This window comes from Ciconia boyciana, chromosome 1 (genome assembly GCF_034638445.1).
Source record: "Ciconia boyciana chromosome 1, ASM3463844v1, whole genome shotgun sequence".
Classification (NCBI taxonomy): domain Eukaryota; kingdom Metazoa; phylum Chordata; class Aves; order Ciconiiformes; family Ciconiidae; genus Ciconia; species Ciconia boyciana.
Window position 1 is genome coordinate 16,975,183 of NC_132934.1, and position 24,499 is coordinate 16,999,681.

Here is a 24,499-nt window from a genome sequence, read left to right on the forward strand (position 1 = left end):
CCCCCGAGTTCCCGAGGAAACAGGCATTTCTCTGTCGCGGCCTCGCCACCAGGAGGCCCCGCTCTCCCGCCAGCCGCTGACAGGAGTCCCCCGGGCTCTGCCCGGACCGGCTCTTCCTCTTCATCCTGGTGAAAATCCTGAAGAAAAATGCTTAAAGATGGAATTATCAAAACGCTGTACTCTAAGCATGAACGAGAACAAGCTCCAAACTTTTATACTATACAGTAACAAACCAGTCCCTCTCTGAACAACCGGTCGAAATGTTCCTTTTTTGTCACCCAGCACTTTAGAAGATTACAAACGCGAACGCTAAATGCCGTCTTTCTTCAAGTGATTCCGTTATCAAATTAACTGTGATTTTTACGAACGTCAGCCGCTTGGACAAGGCGCCCCCGGCAGCGCGCTGAGCCGCGCGGGGAGGCGGGCAGCCCCTTCCACCCCGCGCAGGCGGGGGCTGCCCAGCAAGAACAACCCCCGCCCCGGCTCCACCACCGCGGCGGGCTGGGAGAGCTGTCTCCCAGGCTTGCGGGGCGGCTCTGCGGCGCCCACCCGCCCAGAGCTAGCTAGCTAGCTTTGCGTGCGTGCTTGCTTGCTTCTTTCTTTCCTTCCTTCTCCCGGCGTCTGTAACCCGGCCCGCCCGCCCCACCGCTTGCCAGCACCTCGCCTGAAGGGGAGCGGGCGGGGTCGGCGGCGTCGCGATGCTCAGCGCGCAGGCGCAGCCCTCGGCGCCTGCGCAGTAGTGCGCGCCACGGCGGAGCGGGGAGGGGGGCGCCCGGGCCCGCCCCCTGGCGCCCGCCGGGCCGCGCTCGCCGCTGTCCCCGCCCGCCTCCGCCTCCAGCTCCGCCTGGGCGCTGGGAGCGGCGGCCGCGGCGGGCAACTTCCCCTCAAGTCTGTCCGGCGGCGGCGGGGGACGGGACTATGCGACCCGGCTGAGCGCGGCCCGGGAGGGGCGGGCGGGGCGAGAACAGACGGCGCCAGCAGCAGCAGCAGCAGCAGCAGCAGCCGCCCCACCGCCGTAGCCAGAGTTGCCCGGCAGCCGCCCGCCTCAGCCCCCTGCCCTCCCCCGGCCGGGGCGGGAGCCGCCGCGGCCGTCCCATGTCCCGCAAGGCCAGCGACAATGTGGAGTACACGCTGCGGAGCCTGAGCAACCTGATGGGCGAGAAGCGGCGGCGGCAGGCGGACGGGTCCGCCGGCTCGGGCGCGGCGGCGGCAGCGGGCGAGCGGAGCCTCATCGCCGCCGAGTCGTGCTCCAGCCTCAACAGCGCGGCGTCGGGCGGCGAGCTGGAGCGGGCGGCGCGGCGGCAGTTCCAGCAGGACGAGACCCCCGGCTTCGTCTACGTGGTGTCGGTCTTCTCCGCCCTGGGGGGCTTCCTCTTCGGCTACGACACCGGCGTGGTGTCGGGGGCCCTGCTCCTCCTCAAGAGGGAGCTCAACCTGGACGCCCTCTGGCAGGAGCTGCTCGTCTCTGGCACGGTGGGCGCCGCCGCCCTCTCCGCCCTGGCCGGCGGCGTCCTCAACGGGCTGTGCGGCCGGCGGCCCTGCATCCTGCTGGCCAGCGGCCTCTTCACGGCGGGGGCCGGCGTGCTGGCCGCCGCCCGCGACAAGGAGACCCTGCTGGGGGGACGCGTGGTGGTGGGGCTGGGGATCGGTGAGTGCCGCGCCGCCCCGCCCCGCCGGGCTCCCCTCCCGGCTGCTGCAGCACGACCCCCCACCCCCAGCCCCAGCCGGGTCCGCCCTGCTCCCGGGGGGACCCCAGCTCTTGCCCCGGCGGGGGAAGAGCTCCCCCGGGAGGCAGGCTTAACCGAGCCTAAAATGCGCCCGTCTGCGCGCGTCCACAACCCGTTTATGTTGGGCAGCCCGCAGACAAAAGGCGAGCGGAGGCCCGCGGGGTTTGAAGTGCTCGGCTGCTGGCGAGGGAAAGGCAAAACTGAGCTGAGGTCCGGAGAGGGGTCTGCTGGCGATCGCGGCGGGGTGTGGGAAGGGAGGCTGTGTGTGCTTGTTCTCTTCGTTTTTACTTACAGGTGGCGTAGTCCTAGCCCGTTTTGGGGAGAGTTGTCTGGTTTCTGTACGAGGAGAATGGTCTCGCATCCTTTCTGCTAATTCATCTTTAGGGTGGTCTGTCAGTGTCAACAGCTCACACCATAAGCTTTGCATTTGAGGGGGTTCTGGGAAGTCGGGAGCGAGGAGATCGTGCCTGTCTTTCTGAACTGTAAATACCTCTCTTCTGGTTCCCCGCACAGCTTTGCTTTTCATTGGGCACTAGAGGAATGCTTTTGGGACAAAACGAGGTAGTGATCTCTCTGGTCAAATGAGATGACACTTGCCTTGGAAGGCTTTGTATTTCATTAATAGCATCCTGCAGAACTGTACATGAATTGCTGCTCATAGGCTGCCTTCCTATATGCATTGCATAACTTGCAAGCAGTAGGTTCTGGTAAAACTTCATAGTTGTCTCAAAGAACTTGAAGTGATGAGGAGTGTTTCCTCTAACCTTTGAGACTGGTTTCTGTGTCAGCTATATCCTAAATATCCCCAGAATTTTAGTTGCTCTTCAGCTGCCATCCTGTCAGGCAGTAATTTGAATTATACTCATCATCCAAAATGGGCTGTATGAGGTTATTCAGAGTCCTTGGACTATGGTATGTATAAGAAAAAAAAAGTAAAAAAAAAGAAGTAAATCTTTCTTGCTATGATCTTGCAACCCTTCCTATCTAAAAGCATGAGGACAAATTGAGAATTAGACTTGTTTTCCTCTACATAGCGAAGTTCTATTTCTTAGCCATTGAATAATTTTTTGAATTCTCTGGCTTGTTACAGACACGCTTGCTGTGATGCAATTCATAGTCTTATTAAGGAAAAAAAGTTAGTGAGTCATAATATGGACTGTCAGAAATAAAATTGACTCCATCCTTGAAAGGGCTCATGCTGGTTTTCCTGTACAGTAAGGGACATCTTCAGGTTGCAGTTTTCCTACCCTGACTTGGGTGGTGGTTTTTTATTTTTTAAATGCTATCTCTCTGCATTTTTTTTTTAATCAAGATTTCTGACTGCAGAATGTTGGTAACATTTGTTATAATGTTCAGGAGACAAGAAGACTAAATTTGACTATGAGGTGGCAGAACAGGTATTTTGATGGCAATATATAGTACATATATCTAGTGGTAGATACTAAAAATATCAAATTTGATATCTCTTTGTGTTTGTAAAGCTTCTCATATTCTTTGACCGTAACTGGTTACATTGACAACTTCAGGGGGAAGCGAGAGGAAAGGGATGGATGATTTGCTTGACTCTTGGGTATGTGTGTCTTGTAGAGAGATACATAGGCATGTTGGAATTGCCTTACAGTGGTGCAAATAAATGACATCGGTATTCTCAGAGGGATATGAGACTTCGGGCTTAATATAATTAATATATAAAACACAGAAATGGAAATTGGGAGCTAGGAGTTGTTCTTTTGCACAGCCATAGATCTCTTGTGTGGTCTGGGGAGAGACATCTCTCTTTGGCCTCTTTCCACATCAGGGACAGAGATGGTGCTTCTGCTGGGGCTCTGGAGAGCTGAAGGAAGGACTGAGAAATGTTCTGAGTATCTTGGAGCACAAAGACACTAATTTATATTTAAAACATATGATATTTTCTCCTTTTTATCAAAGGTTGCTCCTCTTTATGTGATGGAGCTTATGGCCAGAAACAAAGCATTACCTTAAATTGCTGTGACTGAAGCATCACAAGAGACTCCAAGAATCGCAGAGTCCAATCCTAACAAGGTTTATTTTACAAAAGAAAAAAATGTTGTGGTTCAAGACTGTTCTCATACAGCAAACTGCAACAATCTCTACATTAAATCCCCCACCAGAGGGAGCCTGGATAATTCCATGAAGGCATTAGAAATTGGTGGAACTTTTAACCAGTTTCTTCCCTTTCTTCTCTTGGAACCCTCTGACTACCATTTTACTGCCCACAGTGAGCACGAACTTCCTAGCGTTGGTGTAAGGAGATCGCTCAGTAATGTGACACTTCAGTAACAGTGCAGACTGCTGAAATGTAAGGATGTGATGGTGTAGTGTTATGAAATGCTTTCCTACCTGCAAACCAGTAAAAACTTCCTAACTGTGTATAATTTTATACATTTTTGAGGTCTCTTTCCTGTAGCTCTCTGCCAGTTGCACATCAGGAGGTCTAATCCAGAAATATGTGTTTGCTCGCATTTAATAAATTAATTACTATGTTACAGGCAGTACTGTGGTGCTGTAAAAGCAGATGCAGTGATGGTTACTTATGGGACTTTGTTCCCCCCTCGCTGGTGCAGGGTGGATGTGTGTTAATTGTGTCCGTGTGAGAAAACAGCCATTTTTCTCCTGCCTATGATTTGTAAAGGGCTACAGTTAAACTTTCAAGGATGAAAACCACAGTATATATGCTGAAATGAGGAACATCTCTCACTTGTCTGTCTTGTCTGTTTCTTACCATTTTCCGTAGAGCTGTTTTGAGATAGAAAAACTCTCCTTTTTCCCCCCAGCAATTACAGAAGGAGATGTTTCTGGAAAATAAAGACCTTCTCTCAAGGACAAGCTGAAGTCCTCTTTTATTGCAAATGTTGAATAGATTTTTATGGTTGGAAACAGTTATGGTCCCCTTCCCCCCCCTCCTCCCAGTGTAAATACAAAATATAGAAAATACAAAAAAAGGGAAACCACGTTCAGCATGAGCTTAGAATATGCATAGATCTTTTCAGGTCTGAATTTCTAAATATGTACATAGTTCATGACAACTTCAGACAAAATGGCTTAAGAACAAGGTTATGGCCATCATTCCCTCCCCCATCCCCACCCCTTCCCGAGCAGCTCTGGTGTCCCTGACTCTTCAGGAATTTGGCTGAGCCTGGTGTCAGGAATGCAACATTTGGACAGATATTTGTTATAGCAAATGTTGGCAAAATTCAAACATTTAGGAAATTGGATTGCACGTGCTTGGTAGCGCTTTGTATGAGCTTAGCTAGGAAAAACTTCATTGGTACAAAGCATATTTGGGCCTTTTGCATCTGATAATGCTAAAGGCCTTAGCCTGTTGCTGAAGGGTGACCAACCACACTTGGTATGGGATTGAGGGTCAACATACCTGTGCCTTGTGTTGCCTGCTGTAGTTTGCACACTTGGCAGGAAAGCCAGGTTCTTCACTTGGCTCATCTTTGATCTGTCTTACCAAAATCTGAGGACAGGCCAGAACTGAAACACCAAAGGTTAGAGCTAGTCATGGCCGTAGACGAGAGCTAATTGTCCTGAAAACCTGCTGCTGTGAAAAGGGAGGTGGAGAGTGAACAGAGTAGGCACTGGGACTAAATGTAATGGAGACTAGAAAGGATAATAATAAATAGCTATGTTTGCAAAGTCACTTCTTTCTTAGACTGTAATCAATCCAATGTCCTAATTTTACAATCACTTTGTTGTCTGAACCCATTGGCCGGATGTGTTTCAATGGCTCGCCAGTCTGCAGTGGGAGCAGTTTGTCCTTCTGTCATCTGAGGATGCTGAAGGTTTTAAGCCTGCAGCTGATGTACATGGGTGTTGGCATGGTGTTTCAGGTAGTGTTCTGTTCAGATCACTTTTTCAAGAACATTTATGTACCAGCTGTGGAAGGAAAGCTGTTTGAGCTATGCAGAGTTCAGGAAGTGACAGAATTAAGCTTGCTCTTGCAGAGTTGATCTCTATCTTAATGTACAATCATTAGCTGGATGATTAGATTCTCCTGTCTTGTTCAGCATGCAGAATAGATGGTGCTCAATTAATGATCAGCTCTTCCGTGTTTTGTTTTCTTACTCAGTGTGGCTTAGGCATTACTTAGTGCACACACTACCCAAGCCCTTGTGAAAGCAGAGTTACTTCTTAGGACTACTGTGTGTGCATGCACACTGTTACTAGGTCTGCAATGCCATGGAGACCTGACTGGCTAGGTGCCTTGTCTTCTCTCTGACCCCTGTCTTTGCTGGTACGTGATGTATCTTCACAATGTGAGCCTACTGCTCAGTGCTTGCTTTGTACTCAAAATGTCTGTAGTATTTTTTTTTAAAGGCTGTATTTGAATGTGACATATGTAATGTTCCTGGTAGCATCTTTTTACTGCATATGTAGGTCATTTTCTGAGCAGAGGAAGCAAGATTGTACACAGAATTAGGCAGGAGTGAAAAGTGCTGGCATATGGTTCAGGGCTCCCCTGGTGGGTCTGGCTTCTACTGACAGTAAGGTCCAGTAGCAAATAACAACAAAAACCAAATTTAACCAAAGGACTTGCGTCATGTAGTACCAGCTCTGTATTATCTTTACAGTGGTTAAGTAAAGGTCCACCGTATCAGCTGGACTACCATGTATGCTGTGGAAGTACTGGAAAATAACCAGTATGACCTGTTGCCTATTAAAGATGAGGATATGTATGCTTGGGTTGTTGGTTATTTTTTTAGTGTACTACTGAGCTTTTTCAGGTGCTGTATATTTTTATCTTGGAAAAATTACAGATTAATCTCCCCCTCCCCCCCCCCCCCCCCCCTCCGGAAGCTCTAAAGCTTCAGTCTGTTTTTATAAGTGTGTGTCCACCAGACTTTTTTAAAGGAGTTTATACCTTAGTACATTTTGGAGGGGAAAGTCACCCTCAGCCCCCACATAAGCTGTGCTGCTTCTGGCAGATGCTTGTAATTTTCAATCCAGGGATTCATAGGCTATTTTTTCCTCCAGAGACGTTGGTTTGTTAGTATAAGCTTGCAGTAGGGATGGAGGGGAATGGAGAGACAAATAGCCACGTTGTTGGAATTGACTCTTGTATTGCCACCGACCAGAGATGCTCACCCAAGTTTCCAGGATCTGTAGCTGCTGACATTACTGTGTGTGCTCAGGGTTGCATCTCTGCATCTTAAGAGCTTAATCTGTTCTTGTGCAAAAGCAGCTGGGAGGATACATTAGCTTCTGACTGGAGCTGTGATCTTGCAGGGTACCAGGAGTACATTAAGATGAAAAACTGTATCTTGTGAAGTCCTCTAATACTGTGTGCATTGGGCAGGATACACAGTGCTATGCTCAGTTCACTATCATGCCAACAAGCACTGACTCCATTATTGTTTTGTCTGATAGTGTAATACAAAAAGATTAGCAATTATACATAAATAGTGCTACCTTTGGCAAATATTTAGTGACCATTTCAGAATAACGTATTAAGCACACAGAGTTATATCTAAGAGAATTGTTGGACTTGTGATTCTTCTGGAAACTGTTTAAAGTCATAAGGGTGGTGTTTCCTTGTTTTGTTTTGTTTTGTTTTGATTTTTTTTACCTTTGTTTTGGGCTTTTTGCTGTTGTTTTTGCTTAACTTAAAAAAAAAAAATCCCATAGTTCATAAACCTTGAAATTGATTTTCTGTTCCTAAAACATGGGAATCTTGTAAAATATTTTTCCCTGTACTTGGTCAAACTGTTCTATCAAAACATAATTCCAGTTGTATTTTAAGTATTTTTGTTCATTTTGGAAAAAATGCAATGCAGCCAGTTCGTATGTGATGTAAAACTGAAACTTTTATGATCCTCTTACTCCTTATAAAAAGGCAACTTGAAGGAAGCTTGCAGTGTTAAACACAAGTGTTTCCTTACCTATCCTGAAAAATTCATGTAGGCACCATAGGCGGGCTTATTTTCAAGATGCTTTGTTTGCTACAGGAACAAGACACCGGCGGCATCCACTTCCTGTGATGTTAAAGATAGCAAATCATTCAGCTGGAGCTCTTGGATTTGAGTGGCTTGTTTGGCTGAAGTTTATACCAGTCCCATCAGCAGAGGCACAAGGCAGGACATCTGAGGACAGTCCAAGCAGCAGATTCGAAGTGGTAGCTACTGTCTTCTGCTGTGCACTGTCAGAATATACACTTAATTTTTATTCTGAGCGTACTAGTATGTACTTTGCCAATGTATCCTGAGAAGCAATGAAAGAAGTAAACCCACTGAAAATAGATGCTGAAAAGAAGGGTGGTTTTAAATTATCTTTTTTCCTTATCTCATTATGAGTAGATTTCAAGATAATTAATTATAGCAGCTGTACGCTCTTAAGTGGGTTTTTATAGAATATATTGTATTTCTAAATACATTAATTTATTTTAAAATGTAGTATTTTAGGAATCTTAGGGACTATTCCATGAAAGTATGGTAGGCTTTTGGGTTGCAAATCCTACAGAAGTCCTGAAAATTGATGATTTCTACTTAAGATGGCTGGACTCAAACTGGACAACTATGGCTGTGCTGCATGTTGGTACCACAGAGCTATAATGGGCCTGATGGATAGCTTTGTTTGCAGAATTGTTTTATGGGTCTTTGTTGGTGAAGCATTGAGTTTTTGTATCTGACCTGTACAATCAGTGTTGCTGGTGTGAAGCTTGTGAAGAGGCTGGGTCAGGTGGGACAGTCATTGGAGCTGCTGAAAGCCTAAAACCAGCGACCGCTGAAAATCAGGGGAGCAGAGTTCTCTCTTTGGTTTCTTTTTGCAATGATTATGCCTGTGAACAAATAGCAAGAGAAGCAGTTATTAATATGTTGCAGAGGTCTTGTGCCACACAGCTCTGGATGAGTGTGTAGTCATTTCACTGCTTTAGCTAAGCTACCTTTCTGTAGATCTTGTGATGCAACTTGAATGCAAACTCTTCTGAAATGTATTTTGCTTATGATAATTGAAGCAATGAAGCTTTAAAAATTTTTCCATTCTGATCTTCCTCTGATTTGTTGGAGGTTTTAGACATGTCATTTTATTAAGGATTTATTCAAAGCAAACACCTGTTCTGAAGGTGAATTTTTTGTAGGTGGTTCCTCATTTTGACTGTTTATATACCCAGTCAGTGAAGTTGGGCTTCTCAGCTCAGGGAGTCTGTCCCTTCTTCCTTTGCAAGTCCCTTACAGACATGCTGTGCTGCCTGTGTGGGTGAAATGTCACGCCGTGTCCTTGGAGCCCCCCACGTGTGTGGCTGGCTGCGGACAGGCCACGGCATGCTTTCAGCCGTGGTGTTAGCAAATGCGTTCCCACCTCCCCCTTGGTTCAGTCTCTTATTTGGCTAAACAGCAAGGGTGCCTGCCCTTTCTGCAACTGGGGACAGACTTCCATCTCATGTTCCTCCCCTTCAAGCAGTGAATCCTTGTTTGAAATCCCACCCATGCCCTAGGGATTGCTCCTGGGTTGACTTTCCTGGGAGTTCAGCCATCTCTTTGTGTGGCCATTGTGTTAGTGGGCTCAGATACTGAAGCAGTTGTGTGGATTTAAAAAAAAAAAAAAAGTGTATACTTATTGATACATGCAACTTTTTACCTTGGGCTTGTCCTTTAGTTGTCCCTCAGGGGCCATCTCCCCCCCCCCCTAGAGATGGGTCTTCCAGTTGCATATATTCAGGAGCTGTCACCCCAGCTTCTCTGCTTGAACTTTTCTCCCCCCCCCCCCCCCCCCCCCGATTTTTCCAGTGTAATTCAGCAAGGGAGCAGCTCTCTGGAGGAGGTTTGCCCTTCGTGGCTAATCTGAAAGGCTTCTTGGCTCTCATTAGAGCTGATGTTTTCCAGAAGCACCTGGGACCGACCCTGGGGCTTGTGCTTTGCTAGTGAGCATTTTACATCAATGAGCACGTTCTACTTCTGCTCCTGAGTGATGAGGCAGTTTCAAGGCAAAAAAATTTTCCAGGCAGTGTGGAAAACCCCCGTGGTACCCGATGCTTTTAGCACAACAGGCTGGCAGGCACTCTGCAAGGCTGAACGGTCTTAAGGGAGAAGCGGGGTTTCCCTGGGAGGCAATTGCTTCAGGCTTCAAATCTAGAACTTTCTGGTCTCTTTTCAACACTGTGTTTGGGAAGGTCTGAGTTTTCACAGTTCTCCTGCCAACTGGTAGCATTGAGGAGCTCTCTAATCTAATCAACAGCCCGCCAAGCACATACAGCTGCGTGCTCAGTTGTCTCTGAGGCAGTAATGAAGTGATTGTCAATCTCCAGATGATAGACGCAAAAACAGAAGATGCCAGAAATGGTGGAGGACCTGCTGTGTAAGCAAAAATGTGTATCCAAAATTAGATTCACCTGCAGTTGCCCATATTTTCATAGTCTAGACAAAATTAAATAGCTTTAGAAACCTATAACGTAAGTGGGAGCCCTAAGGCAAGAGTTTTTCAGCCTTTTCGCAGAAGTGGGAGGTTCTGTGGGCTAACCTTTTCTGTCTTGGACAGAAACAAGGAGCAACAGCCTTTGTGTGTCCCCTTTCTTTTGGTCAGGAGCCTCATGTGCATGGTTTTCTCCACTGTTGCTTCTCTTGCAAGCTGTCAGGGAAGCAAAACCAATAATTGTGGTTTTAATGTGCCTATGGACATAATCACATTGGGAAAATATTATTTTCCAGCAGCTGGAAGGAAGCATTAGGGATGTCTTTGTGTTTAGCCACAGCTCTTCTACTTTCCTGTCGTACTCTGGAAACCCAGGGGAATGTGTTCCAAGTTGGAAAGAGTAGAAGAGCCTGCCTGGTGTTACATATGTTGTATTGCCCTTGCTGTGGGGTGTGTGGTCTTGTAAATTTGTAAAGTGTTCCAGTGAGCGCTGCTCTGAGAGAAGCATCTACTGAAGTGATCACTGGCACGTGCCAATGGAATAAGGTCTTTAATTCCTGATTGCTCATAAGAAATTCTCACCTGTTTCTTCTCTCAAATACTTGTTCTGTGCCAGAACGGCATAGAAACCCTACAAAGCCTTGAATAATCTACCTTTCTTAGTAACTTCTGATAGTTTTTCCAGGTATATTTTTGTAGTTTTAGCCCTCCTACTCTTGGTTCAGCAGATAGGACCTTTGAACTTAGGCCTACGTGAAGGCACCAACAATTTGAAATTTAAATCCATTTTGAACTGATTGTGCCCCTAATGAATAGGTGGGTGTAGGATTTTTGGGTTGGTTCCCCCCCCCCTCGCCCCCGCCTGTTGGTTGTTCCTGTCTGACTGTCTTCTTTTCTTCATGCTGACACAGTCATAAAAACATGGAGGTGACCTTAAGTAGGTGTCATTAAATGACTTCATGTTGTTATAGCTGATACATTACTATCAGAGCAGTGCCATCATTCATTAGCTATCAATCACATTTACTGTAATCAAATAGAAAAAAAAAGTTAGGTATTGGTCGTATTTGAAAACAATAGTAGTAATCTTGATTACTTGAACTGCCTTCTGCAGTTCAGCCAAGTCCTGGTGTGGCATGTGTCCTGCTTCCAAGGGCGAGAGAGGAGCAGAGCTACAGCTATTCCTCCTTTTCCCTAGGGCAGTACCAGAGCAGAGCTGCTGTGCCCTGAGGAGCGGGAAGGGAGAAGGAGCACTAGTGCCATCCTGTTCCCATGCCCTGCAATGCAGTTCAGCCTCCAAAGCAAGACCAGACCAGCTGGTGGAAACAGGGATCTCCTGTTCCCATCCCTCTGTTTTTCCTCCCCTAAATTACCATTGATTCTGGTCCAAAGCATGTAATAGTACTATAATACTTGGTAGTTATCTGTGATTCTGTGGGGTTTTTAGCCAATATTATGAAAGATTCAAACAGTGTGTCCCATTACTTTTTTACAGCTCTAATCCTGGAGGAACTGGCAGTACTTAACCTGGAGAAAATACAGTTGTTGATTTACTGTCTCTTCAGCTGCACATTCAGAAATGGATAGGCAGTGAGGATTCAGAAATTTCTTTAAGGAAGAGTTAGATGATCCTGATGCTGAAGACAGCTACCTTCTGAGCATGCTGCAGTTTTCTCTTGTGCTGCTGAACTGGCAGTTGTAGCGTAGGCTTCACGTTCTGCCATTCAACAGCAAAAATTATTAGGGAATTATGGAAGAAAAAACACCCCTACTATCTTAAAGGTGCCCAGAGAAAGTTGGAAGCAAAAGCTGCGTATTGAAGCTAATAAATATACTTTATAAATTACTTATTCCTGAGCTTTTTATAGGAAAAGTGGTAGATCACTACATATATTGATGAAAGCTACGACAATGAGGCTGGAGCAACTTCAGAAATCTAGAAGGATAACTGAAGCATAGAGCCTACATGAGGTGTGGAGGCAGGGAATGTTTTTGCTGCTTGTTTGAACATCTAACTGGAGTGCAGTTGGGAACAGGGAGAGTTGGGAGCCTAAGTTCTAGTACAGCTGATGGAGGATGGTATATCCGGATCCCAAAGTCAGATGCCTCGGGTCAGAGCTAGTACTCCTTTGGAATCTACTTGTCCAACATGTGATAGTAGGAGAGAAACACTGCTTCTTATGGTATTTTTTGTGTGATTAAGGTTCAGGTCAATGTGCTATATTTGTTATTCCTAGCTGTATTAGGACTTACTCTGCCTAACTGTTATTTTGAACTTAATTTTCTGTTTGTAGCTGCCCACCTAGGAAGTTTTGTTTAATCTGTGAGGTTAAGGAGATAAAATTGAAGGGACTTGCCACTAAGTACTTACTGTCTTGGTTTGGTTGGTTAATTTTTTTAGGGTTGTTGGTTGGAGCTATGATGGATCCTGAGCAGAGTCTAACATCTGAGAAAGGCAGTGTGGTAATAGATGAACTAGAACACCGTGAGCATGGAGGAAGTACTGGTTAAGACCAAAGCTGTGTGTACTTTAAGCGTGCACTTCAGCAAATGTTTGCATGTAAGTGACCTCTTTTGTTTGTTCACAGGTCCTTGATTATTGAACTGTTGAGGTCAGTAGTAGCTATGTCAGCACAGGAATGGGGAATCTGCCTGAGGGGAAAAGGTAAGTCTGGTTTTATTGACTATGGAGTTCAGCAGCTAAGTCTTTTGCCTCAGACTCCCTGCTCCTGCATTAATCATAGGCGCTGCCGACCTCACCAGTCCAGTTCACATTGGAACAGCTTGGTATGAATGGAAAGCCAGAGCCACCCGGACAACTTCAGGATCTTGAAGAAAGGGGTGGAAAAGACTAAATGTTGTACATAGGCATTCATGATGGTTTAGTCCAAGAATTCAATCACTGTGGTGATATTTTGAGCTGAATACTGGGATCTGGTTTTGTGCTGTATGTAGTTAGTTCTTGGGTAGGAGGTGAAATAAGGCACAGAATGTAGATCCTTTCTCTTGTAATGATTGAATGGCATGTTCCTGGAAAAAATCATTGGTGCATATAGCAGAAGTCTGGGCACACATTGAGTAGAGCATTACACAAATAATGTCAACTTCTCTTTTAGTGAGTGGGAATGTACTTTACTAAATTCTTTGAAAGCTTGGATGAGAAGGTATTATTTACCTTAAAATGTAACTTTGGGGCAGGACACAATAGTTGTCTACAACTGTATGCTCTGTGTGATTACCTCTGTGCATCTTACTGTCCTGCAGCTTTAGGGCTTCCCTCCTCTCCTGACCCCAGTCTGCAGTTTTGTTAGCTAGGGTAAACTATTATCATGTTCAACTGTGTGTGCTTCTGAAAAAGCTGTAGTTTCAAGGCACAATTTTTAGGTCAATCTCTGTTGTTGTTTTGCTTTCTTTTGTGTCTGCTGACAGTGACTTTAAAGTAAGAAAAGTTGCAGCTTGTGTTTTGGCTTTGATTCTGCCTATCCCCACCTATTTCTGAATCTTCCTTCCCTGGAGTCACAAGCTGTCTGTTGTATCAGTCTGCAGAGCCTCTCCCTGATTCAAAGTTAATTGCTCTGCCTGACACCCAAGTACTATCTGGGCGATTAATCATTATCCTGTTAGATGTGGAGTGCTCCCTTGCACAGAAGGAAACAGTGCTCTGAGCTTGTAAATGCAGCAGTGCAGAGAAGTTTTTTCTCATAGCTCAAGTGCAGCAGGCCTGTCTCCTCTGTTCATACCGATTGTCTCTTTAGCAAGATCTGAGCCACCTGTTTGGGATATTTATGTTTAGTCTATTCAGAAGTTAATTCTCGGTAATTCACCCTGTAATGGTGAAACATCTAAGGGACTGTGTGTGTGTTCTGGTTTTCCTTACCTAGAATCTTAACCTGTTTCTGGCTGGCTTAACAGAACCTCTACTCATGGTCATACTCTGCCTTGTATCTTTCATCCATGAGTATGGATTTATGTGTGTTTTAGGTGGGTTGCTGAGGCATAAATCCCTATGGCTGTGTGCCGGTTGGACGGGGCCAAGCCTGGCCTGCTTGTTAGCCTGCTGTCTCAGGCTTTTGTATTAATTCTGCTTTTCTTCCTAGAGGCTCTTTCCAGGATACGTGAAGTGAAACTGTGCATGCTAGGTGTGATGGGGACTTCTTCTGGACCACTTTGTTACAGTCAAACTATTCAGTTTTTCAATTTGTCTAGCTGCAATGGCTTCTTATCCCCAAGTTTCCCCTGTGAGGGAGCTTCATTTGGACTGGGATGTAGGGAAACCACGCTCCTTGCACTGGTGCAAAGAAGGGGGAGCTGGAAGTGTGAGTGCTAAAATAGCACTACTCGAACCTCAGTAACTCATCTGCCACTCTTGTCTTTCCTGGCCCATGCAGGTGAGAAGGAATGTCTGATCCAGGCCTCCTATACAGTCATGTTGGGAAGTAGGAATCCAGACATCTAGAGGACTTTGTGTGTGTGCATGCACAGGAAGAATTGAGTAATGAAATAAGGTTATATTAGTGGATATTTTAATTAGGAGTGTTTTGTATTTTTGTGATGAGAAAAAATGTGATTGAAGGTGGCTATGCAAGAGGATACCATAAACCAATTGTGCAGATTTTCAGGATTAGTGTGTTGGGAACGAATTCCACATCTGTGCTCTGGAAGACAGAAGGTACAAAGAACTGTTTTGGGGTATGGAGCCATTCTTTCTGCTTCTTTAAATTTTTTTATCAAGTGGGAATATATAGCTGTTGGCTCAATTATTTCTTCTTCGTTAAATTTTTATCAGGTAGGGATGTATGTTTTCTTGGCTTAGATAATGTGGACTTGTATGGTCTAACACGTGCTTAGGGTAACTAGTTTTCGTCTGTGCTGTGGCAATGAGCAAGAGAGAGAACTTCGAGGAGGCTGACTTGGCACTCACCAGTTTTAAGCCAGTGTGATTCCACTGACGTTACAGCAACATTAATTTCTTTACCTCATGATCTTGATAAGCTACTAATTAGTATAGTACTTTACAGGAGATATGAATCTGTTCATCAGGTAACTGTAGGTTCATATAAAATCAAGTATGTAAGGTGGATATGGATGCCATACTGAGCTACAACAGAAAAATACAACTTTAAGCAAATTTGTTAGAGAAGTTTGTAACACTTTTAAGCTGATATTTGAAGATGATGCACATCATATTTCTTTGTAAGTGCTTATTCATCTTCTATGATATTTTGCTTACAACAATGCTCTATTTCTTGCTTATAGCAAATGATTCAGTTAGTTGTAGTAAAACATAAAAATGCCTGTATGCATACTTCTCAGTCTTGTACAACTATGTTCCCAATGTAGCTGAATCATCCAGACGCAATGTATGGCTCTCTTTGTTTGGATTTCTATTTGTCTTACATGTATTTTAGTGCTGATAACGTATCCCTAAAGCAGTAATAGGTTGAGAAGTGTTTGGTCTACTGTGTCTCCTTTTCACAGTTGCTCTGTGTGTTCTTTGGTTTGGATTTCTGTTTGTCATGCATTATCAGTCACTAGAATACATACGTCCCTGAAGCAATAATAGACTGAGAAATATCTAGTCTGCTGCATTTCACTTTCACAAGGGCTCTGTGTGTCCTGTACTTTGCAAATTCATCCTGTTACAGGATCTGTAGCCATCAGTTTTCTAAGCCATGGTAAATTTTGCCAATGCAAATACCAGCTTGGGTTACTTGTCTTAGGAGCTGGAACCCATACAATTTGCTTGTGTGCTGTAGAAGCAATACTAGCAAGGACACTACTGCAAGAAAAAAATATTATTTCATGCTAATACAAAGAGCTAGAGCCACATAGCCTTGAACTCATCTTGCCATAACATGAAGTTTTTTGTATCATGCAGTTTTATAGTCTCAAGGCTGAATTACAACAAGCCTTACGTTAAAATAAGTTAAATACATGCACATGGTTGTTTTACTTTGTCACTCAGAAGGCTTTCTAACTTTAAATACTGCAATAAGAAAATGTCTGTTGTACTGTTGAGAGGCCTGACTTGCACATTATGAGACCCCAAACGTCTGATGTACCGTCTTTTGTGAAGTAAACATAAGACCAATCTGTAATTCTTGGATTTGTCACTTCCTGGCCACTTGATCTTGAAGTGACTGTGGTAGTTTATGCCTCCATTTTTCCTTCTGTAATGTGGGGCTGATGTTTGCTTGCATTTTCAAAAGGCCTTCTTGGACTTATTAAAAACAAATAATAATCTTTGTCATAACCTGTTCAACACTACAATTTCTGTGAATGGACTTCGTAGTCTGATTTTCAGTTTCTCAGATAATTTCCTCTCTAGTCAGGTCTCTTCTCTCCTCTTTCCCTCCTTGCTGTGTGTTTGGCCTTTAGACAGGCAGTACTGTTGGTGGTACTAGTCAGAGAAGCCTGGGCTCAGGAAAGCCTGACGTTCAAATCTTACTGAAATGCTGGTAAATTATTTGTTACAAATTACAATTAATGGCTGTTGCATAATTTCTACTTGGCTTTGTAACTGTAGGTAATTCTACTTAACTGGAAGTGCAAACTGTGTGTTAATAGATACATATATACAAATGGTCACATACTTGTCGTTGCACAGAAAAATAAGATTGCTTAAAATCAACCCAACTCTATAAAGCATTTTTAAGATGTGTATCAGTGGAGTAATGTAGACTTAACTTCCAGAAAGTAATGTGACATCCTGTATCACTAACTATGCTTATTCTTCAATTACTGCCACGAGCCTTTTCTGTTCCTTACAAGCAGTTGGCGCAAGAGTCGTTAAAGGATTTTGCTACTAAATGCTTTTGGTAATTTATACCTAAGCTTGAGTTTTCTGATATGGTATACTGAAAGACTACTCAAAGGGTCTGTATGTCTTAGCAACTAAGAAGTCCTTTAAACTAAGAAAGGAGAGCAATGTAAACTCAAAACAAGCAGTTGAATGTGGATGTGAACTTGACAGTGCTTGAAAGGTGGATCATGCTGCACCTGAAGATGACAAGCAATAGACATTTGAATTGCTGAAAGCACACGCTGCATTGGAAGCACAGCCTGCAGGAAGTTTTTCTAGCTGTTATATTACTGTGGTAGGTCACTAGTATTAAGGAAGGGGATTCTGCTATTAAAGAGGGGTTGTCTTTGGTGGCAGGAAGAGTAGCATTCTGCTAGAATAGAGGCTTCTTCCCAAACTCATCTACATATAAACCGGTCATGAACATGTGTGCTTTGCAATGGATTGTAAAATTTTATAGGGAAAATACTGCGGGTTTATTATTTTCTTACTGCATACAAGTACAAATGGTACTAACTGGGCAGGTAGGAGTGGGTAGTGAGTAATTCAGAGATCCAGTCACCTATGGCTTGTTTTGTGCTTTTGTTGTTGGTTCCTAGTGCTTTATTAGAAGCTATCACAACTGGTTTCTTTCCTACTCACAGTTACTCTATTAGTGCTCAGTTTAATGGTTCTTCTCCAGTGGGTAATTAATTCTGCCTCCTGACGCTGCCCTCCTGCAGTATTGTCAGCAGTCCTTACCTTTTGTTTTGGGAAATGAGGAAGAGGATGTAGACCAGAGATGTTTAAAATGTAAGTAAAAGTAATTCTTTTTGCTTTTGAGTGAAAATTTAATTATATGTAGCTAGGTTTTACTGTAATTGATGTTTCAATTAGATCTTGCTTTATGAAAACTTAATTAAAAGATCAGGTGAAATGTGACCAGATTATAGGGAAAAACAAGATGGTAGACAGTAATTACTTCATAGGGTTTCTTTGGAAAGAGTGCTGTGAGGATTCGGAGCTCCCTCCCTGCTCTGGTGCTAGGGTTTTCAGTTATCCTCAAATATGAAAATTTCTTTATAAATTTTCTCTGTGAAAGTGAGTGAGTAATGCTGTAAGTGCAGAACTTGCAAAGTTTGTATTTCAGAGAGATCCTGGATTTAGTTGTTTTTCTTGGTGGTAGCTTGTGCATGAATCTTTTCACTTAAAACTTGAACCCAACATGAGAATGTCTTCACTTCAAAAGAGAATGTGGCTTCATTTTTAACTGTAAATCTTTCAGTTTTAAGGATGGAATCTGCTTCTTAGTGGGAGCAGATACAGACGAGTTAAATAAAATTAACAGGAGGCTCTCCATAGTAGCTGTGCCTCAGAGTACAAAAAAACTGGAGCACTTAGAGGCTGGGGGACAGCAAACTGAAACAGCAGAATATTTCATTGCCCCATTAGTCATCTTACGACTTACAGTGATTTATTGCAACTTGTACAGTGCAAGTCACAGGAAAAGCAGATTTTATCTTAACAAGGATATTTGCTGCATCTCTATTAATTAGAATGGGACTGTCAGATATGCCATTTTAAATGCCAACTCCTAATTCTTCTTAAAATTTCTTGTTTTCTCTGTTCTCTTGTTGGATAGGGGCAACACAGCAGACTGCCGGATGAGAGAATCAGTGCAGTGCTCTGGGTTACAGAAGGGCATTTTAGATACCCATCTTTATTTCCTTTTAATCTTTAGCTTGTCTAAAGTTACCAGGGTCTTGTATCAATTAACAAGATTTACTGAGAACATCACAAATGTTTGCCCAGCTTTCACTGCAGGCTGACCTGCAGCTCTTCCCAAATCCTCCCCTGCTGACATGCCCGGAGAACGAAAACAGGGCAGGAAAGAGCCGCTGTGCAGGCAGACCTCGGGAGCTGTGCTCCTGTGATCTGCGGTTCTCGCAGCCATTTGCTCTGAGCACTGTTATTAATAAGGAGGTCTGCAAAGTAAAAGTTGGAGTAAAGCAACCCTGTTAGCAGAATTACATCTGTAGTTTGGAAGGTGGCTGTCCGTTACAATGTGTCTAGAGGACTGCAAGTTGTCAAAAGCTGAAAGCCATGACAGCAGCATCTCCCAGGTTTCCTGGGATCTTCTGTCCTCTAGCAGTCTCTTCCCTGAGGCCGTGAGACTTGCAGCCTTGTTTTTAGGAAGCTCTTTGGCAGTCTGTTTCCCTGATAAAATTTAGCACTAGTTTCTTTCCACCTGCAGCTTCCACCCACTCCTGGTTAGCTGAAACTTTCCTCAGCTTTTTGTCCCTTAGATGTTGGTAATGGAGTAGTTAATCTGTTCCTTTTTTCCCCGTAGCGCTTGACAGCTACTGTTTTTGTTTTTTTCCACAAATGCAGCAGCCTCTTTCTTCGCTTGTAACGTCTCCTTTTTGTCAGTATAAGCAAATGATGGAAGTAAATACACACCAAAATAGGTTAAAGTACCCTTGTATCTCTTGACAGCTTGAGTATTACACCATGAATCCTGCAGTTGTGACTGCTGATCTAGACTATCCAAGTCATTTCTAGGAGTAAACCTACATGTCCTGAAGAAGTTCAGCACTGGCTTGTCCCTTGACTAAGGAGAGTCTAGTGCAAGATCCTTGTCCTGATTGTCAAAACCCTTTCTGAGACTTCACCACTTTACTTGAGAGATCCTTACCTGGGATTCCTCCATAGGATGTTCTTCTAGTACAGTTGCATTTCACTGGCACCAAGCAGCTGTTACTGAAATGGTAGCAGGGAAGGTCCAGACCATGGGGAGAAGTTGCATGGAAGCTAGACATTTAAGCTGAGCTGCTTCTCATAAAGCAAAGAAATGTGCAGCACTTGGACTATAGACTCAAGATGTTGACTTAACCCATGGGCACTGGGAACACCCTTACTCTTCCTAGCATGCAAAATGTGCATGCCATGGAAGGTATCTTGAGGAAGTAGTGCTACACTGATTTCCACCACCCCCCCAACCTCCAATACTGCAAATACAGACACCATTTATTTTCCCATGAGGTCAAAAAAATGTGTTTTATTATCTCTACATGGATCACTTGTGTTTGTAGACACAATCTTGTTTGTGTATGGATCCTGTAGTATAGAAGGAAACAGAGCAGTCACTGTGACTCGTGTATTTTCATTATAATAATAGTTGTACTTACATTACTGTCATAAATGCTACTTGCATTATAATGATATAATTGAAACTTATTTTTTAAGATCAGGCCTTAGGCTGTAAAAGGCTTACAGGGCTTTTGTTTATTTTTTAGAGCAATACTTATAAAACCATATAACTGGTACCTGTCTTCCTACAAATCATGCTATTTCTTGCACAAGTGGGTAACTAAATGTAGTAATTCATATAAAAATATAGTTTTCTGCATTGATGGTTGCAATGTATTTACCCACTGCAAGCATGAAATTACCGGGAGTGTAAACTAGGCAGACAGTATTTTTATGAATGGCTTTCCAGAATAGCGAACGAACACATTCAGTGTTACTCCATAGCTTTTGTCTAAAATACTGTTTGCAATGAGATTAGTCTTTCTAGATTAGTTTTTTTAATTAATGGCAAGTGGTAGGTAAGAAAACGCATTCTTCTGCTCATCTTCATCTCAAGCTGCATGTTTGGAGTCAGTTGCTGGACTTTTGGTTAACTCAATGAAACCTAAAGCAGTTTATAGAAAAGTTAACTGGTTTCGCTGTTTTAATAATTGCACTTGTAGAAAGAGGCACTGTTAAAACCAAAGTACTTCTTACTTGAAGAGGGCTTTCAGATATAAGTTGAAGGCATGCTTTTAGCTGAGCTGTAGTTCAGCTTCTAAAGCTTGTTCATGTTTGTTTAGATATCACTTCTCGTAGAATTATTGTAAGTTGGGTAAAGCATTGCTGTAGTAGAACTAGGAAAGAAAAAAATGGTTTATAAACAGAAGTGCAAAGTTGGAAAGGAGTATTCATTTTATGTGTAGCTTTCAAATCATTACCTTTGTCCTCTGAAAATAAAATTTCTCTGCACAGAAAATGTTTGCTAATCCTTGAAATGCTCAACTGTTGTTCTGGGGTTTTTGGTGTGGGATTGTTTTTTTTTGTTTTGTTTTGTTTTTTTTTAAACCATGTAAAGAATGCATGGTGTTCATCATGCTGGCTTTCTAGCATATATGAATGGTTATGCAGATGAGTCCTGCCAAATCTTTCTGGGTCATTATAAAACCATACTTCCCTGCTGGAAATTGCTGTTTGCTTGGCTAAGCCAGCAGAAGGAGCTGGATGGCCACTCCTCAGCTGCTCAGTTAGTGCTTGTTAGTGTTAGTGATCTTGCGCCTTAGCACAAGTCCACGTCAGCCACCAGATCAAAAGTCTGGAATGGGAAATGGAGTAGCTGAGATACAGGTACGCATCCTGATCTGCTGCCTTGCTGGAAGGGGAGGAGCCACTGGCTGGGGAAGCAACTCCTTATCTTTGGCTGTGACTGCCTCAGGACTTGGCCAGGTTCATCTGCCTGTTTTTCCTAGGTGTAAGCAAGCAACATGTACAGTGTATAGCCTGCATGTGCTAAAGAATGTCTATAAGCAGCAAAGTGCTGCTTATATCAATTACTATTTATTTGAACTAAAAGCTTCACTTTTAAAGTAGATTAAGTAGTGCTTGTCTTACGTGTTTATACAGGCTGTCATAAAGAAAACTGCTATGTTGTATTTATAATTTTCAAGTGAAAGAAAAATAAAATGCTCTTATTTTCTGAAGTGAGAAGCTTTTGCAATATGGTAAAAATAAAGGTTGCATTGAGTAGTATAAAAATCTGTGTTGCTTCACACTTTCACAATGAAAGATCTTCCACAGCTTGTAAGTTCATAGAATCTTTGCACGTAGTGCTTGATCAAAATTAATTCAGAAACAAAACAAATTAGGACTTTTTACTAGTTGCTTTTGGTAGCTTTTAGTCACTTTTAGGGCTGATTGTTAGTCTTGTATTGTTATAACAGTTCAGAAATGCACTTCTTCACAATTCCTGGAACCTTTCAAGTAGAGGGAGCCAGAGCAAATTCAATATTGAAAATTAGTGATACTCCTTCCCCTGCATGCCTGTGTGCACATATTTTTTGAGAGAGCTTTTCCTATTTAGGCTTTCCTAAAAATGCTGTTCCAGAAATAATTAATCTGCTCCTGTCTGGATCACTTTAGAAAAAGGAGAAAATACATTTCAGTGTTGAAAGTTGCTAAATACAAATTGTTAGCTGTGTAGGTGACCCAACAAAAGACTTTTAAACTCTTTTGCTTATTGAAAATGTAGGTGTAGGTTAGGAACCAATTACTTTGCTTTTTTGACGAAACTGTCACTGATGAGCTAGCTCGATTAATTACCAGTTCAGTTGTTACATTTTTATGATGCTGTCTTTTGGCTGGATTTCTTTTATGAATCATCCTGATTAATGTTTTGAAGTAATCTGAAACAGGGTAAAACTTAAAGCTAGATCTGTGGATAGATTTTTGGCAGCATGAGGGGAGTAACTTGTTTTAAACATGCCAGCTTTCTGGAATGGGATCTACAGCCATGAACTACAAGCACAGGTTCCCATTATGGCATGCTGTGAGCAGGAGGTCCCCCAGTAGGATACCCAGGAACTAGGGCAGCTGAGTGGGGAGAGTCTGACCGGGTGTATCGCAACCTGGATTAAAAGGAATATGTGCTGGCCATGAAGAAAGGCTGAATATGGGTAACTAATTCTGGGTTCCTGGGAAGTGTAAACTGTGATCTGACCTCTGTAGTGCTAGGCATGCTCTTACGCTTTGGACAGTTGTGAAGATCTTTGCTTCAAATTTTCTGGAGGTTTAGCTTGATTATTTTGTCTTTGGTTAATTAAATCCCACTCTTTCTTTCTGACTTTGCCACTCAAAATAAATTTTCTATTTACATGTTTTTGGATTACTGTAACCTTGAATACTCTTAAAATAACTTCGGATAGAAAAAATGATTTGTTTTAAAAATCCTCTTCCCCAAATGAGCTGTTCTATGTATAGTACTAACAAGGCTGAGGTTGAGTAGGACCCTACAGTTAAAGTGGTTCTAACACTTATAAATACTTTCACCTGACCTTAAAAACTTTCTCAGTTCTGTTTGCTTTCATGTAATATTCTTTCTGTTCCTACTGTTTGACAATTTTCCCAGAGAAGTATTATTTTATCCCCCTCTAGCTCTCCTGCTTACTCTTTTGGTATCCATAGATTGTGGCATGTTTTGCATCCCCCTCTGCACTGGGATGTTATTTGGTAGAACTGAATGCCTGCAGTTTTCTGGCTGTCAGTATTTTTTTTATTTGCTGTGTGTAAGTTATTAAAGATTCCCGCAAATTTTTTTGTATAGTTTCAAGTTTTTGCTAAACTAAGTTTTCTTTTAGTAAACTGAGTAAACTAGGTTTTACTTTAATAAAATTTCACATTCTAGCCTGTACATGGTAGGTTCTCGTCTATCTTGCCTCAAGTGTCATGGCTGACTTACTTTTTCCCATTTCATAACCACCCAGTTTCCCGATTAAAAAGATTCCTTGGCTTCCAGAATTTCAGTGTAGGAAAATAAATACTGTGATAAATAGTCCCTTCTTGATTACTCAATTTGTTGGATATTCACGTCTCTCTACTATGATATGTGGTTTCCTTATGCTCTTCTCACAGGATGCTGCCCTGGAGATGTCAGAGAAAGGTCTTAGCACTTCCATTATATAGGAATTGTACTCTGTGTTGGCATCTTAATCTTTTTATGAGCTGGGTTTGCATCTGTATCTTTTGATCAAGGGAGAGTTTGAAACTTGAAATTACTCTTGTGTGTAATGCAATTCACAAAGGCTGTTGCTATCTTTTTGGGGGTTTGCGTTTACAGTATGACAGTTGTGGTTGTTTCTAGTGGACACAATTTGAGGATTTTTAGGCAAAGCAGGATTTTGTGTTCTTGATCCTTACTGATACACACAACAGTGAAAAACCTTCTTGTGGTCAACAGAAGGAATTATTCATCCAGGCTCATTAAGATGTGATTGTTCTATGGATTTGAAACAGTATCAACTAGCGAGGAGTTTAATTTATTTTTCTTCAGATTGTTCTGGGCCTTGGACTCCTTCACAGTTGGATGCCACATAGTAACGTAGATTTTTGGCACTAATTATAATATTGGTCACTCTGGTTTGGGCTAGTGGCTAGATAGGGACATAAAGACCTGCAATTACTTAGTGTATTAGATGTTCAACAGTAGAGTTTCTTTACCTATGATGAACCAGCTCTCTCTGATTTAATAATTTAGTGTTTAAAGAAAATACAAGACTTCATTAAAGTCTGCTGACGTTGGACCCCCATTCTAGAGGAGATGCACCTAAATCTGCCCGTTACTGTGATTTATGTTCTCACAAAGCAATGTGGTTCTAGTGCTAGTGGTTTGTCCCACTGCCCTGACATATTTCAGAGCTCTGCTGTAGCTGAGTACAGTTGTGCCACTGCTAAAAAATGGACGACTTCTAATCTGATGTATGGGAGAGATTGAAATGGGAAAGTGTGCTGCCAGTCCTTGAAATAACTTTCAGTAACCAGTTAACTGCTGATAATG

General features: G+C 42.9%; 1 protein-coding gene across 2 annotated transcripts in view; it reads left to right on the forward strand.

Moving 5' to 3' along the window:
- Positions 1-790: 790 nt before the first annotated feature.
- The window catches only part of SLC2A13 (solute carrier family 2 member 13), a 211,696-nt gene continuing 187,987 nt past the window's right edge, over positions 791-24,499 (forward strand). The window contains exon 1 of one of the 2 annotated variants that reach the window (XM_072859919.1): positions 791-1,648. In XM_072859919.1, coding sequence (XP_072716020.1) covers positions 1,096-1,648 — 553 coding nt within the window. In that variant the 5' untranslated portion in view covers positions 791-1,095. The remainder of the gene's footprint in view (positions 1,649-24,499) is intronic. The other variant, XM_072859915.1, reaches the window with a different exon arrangement.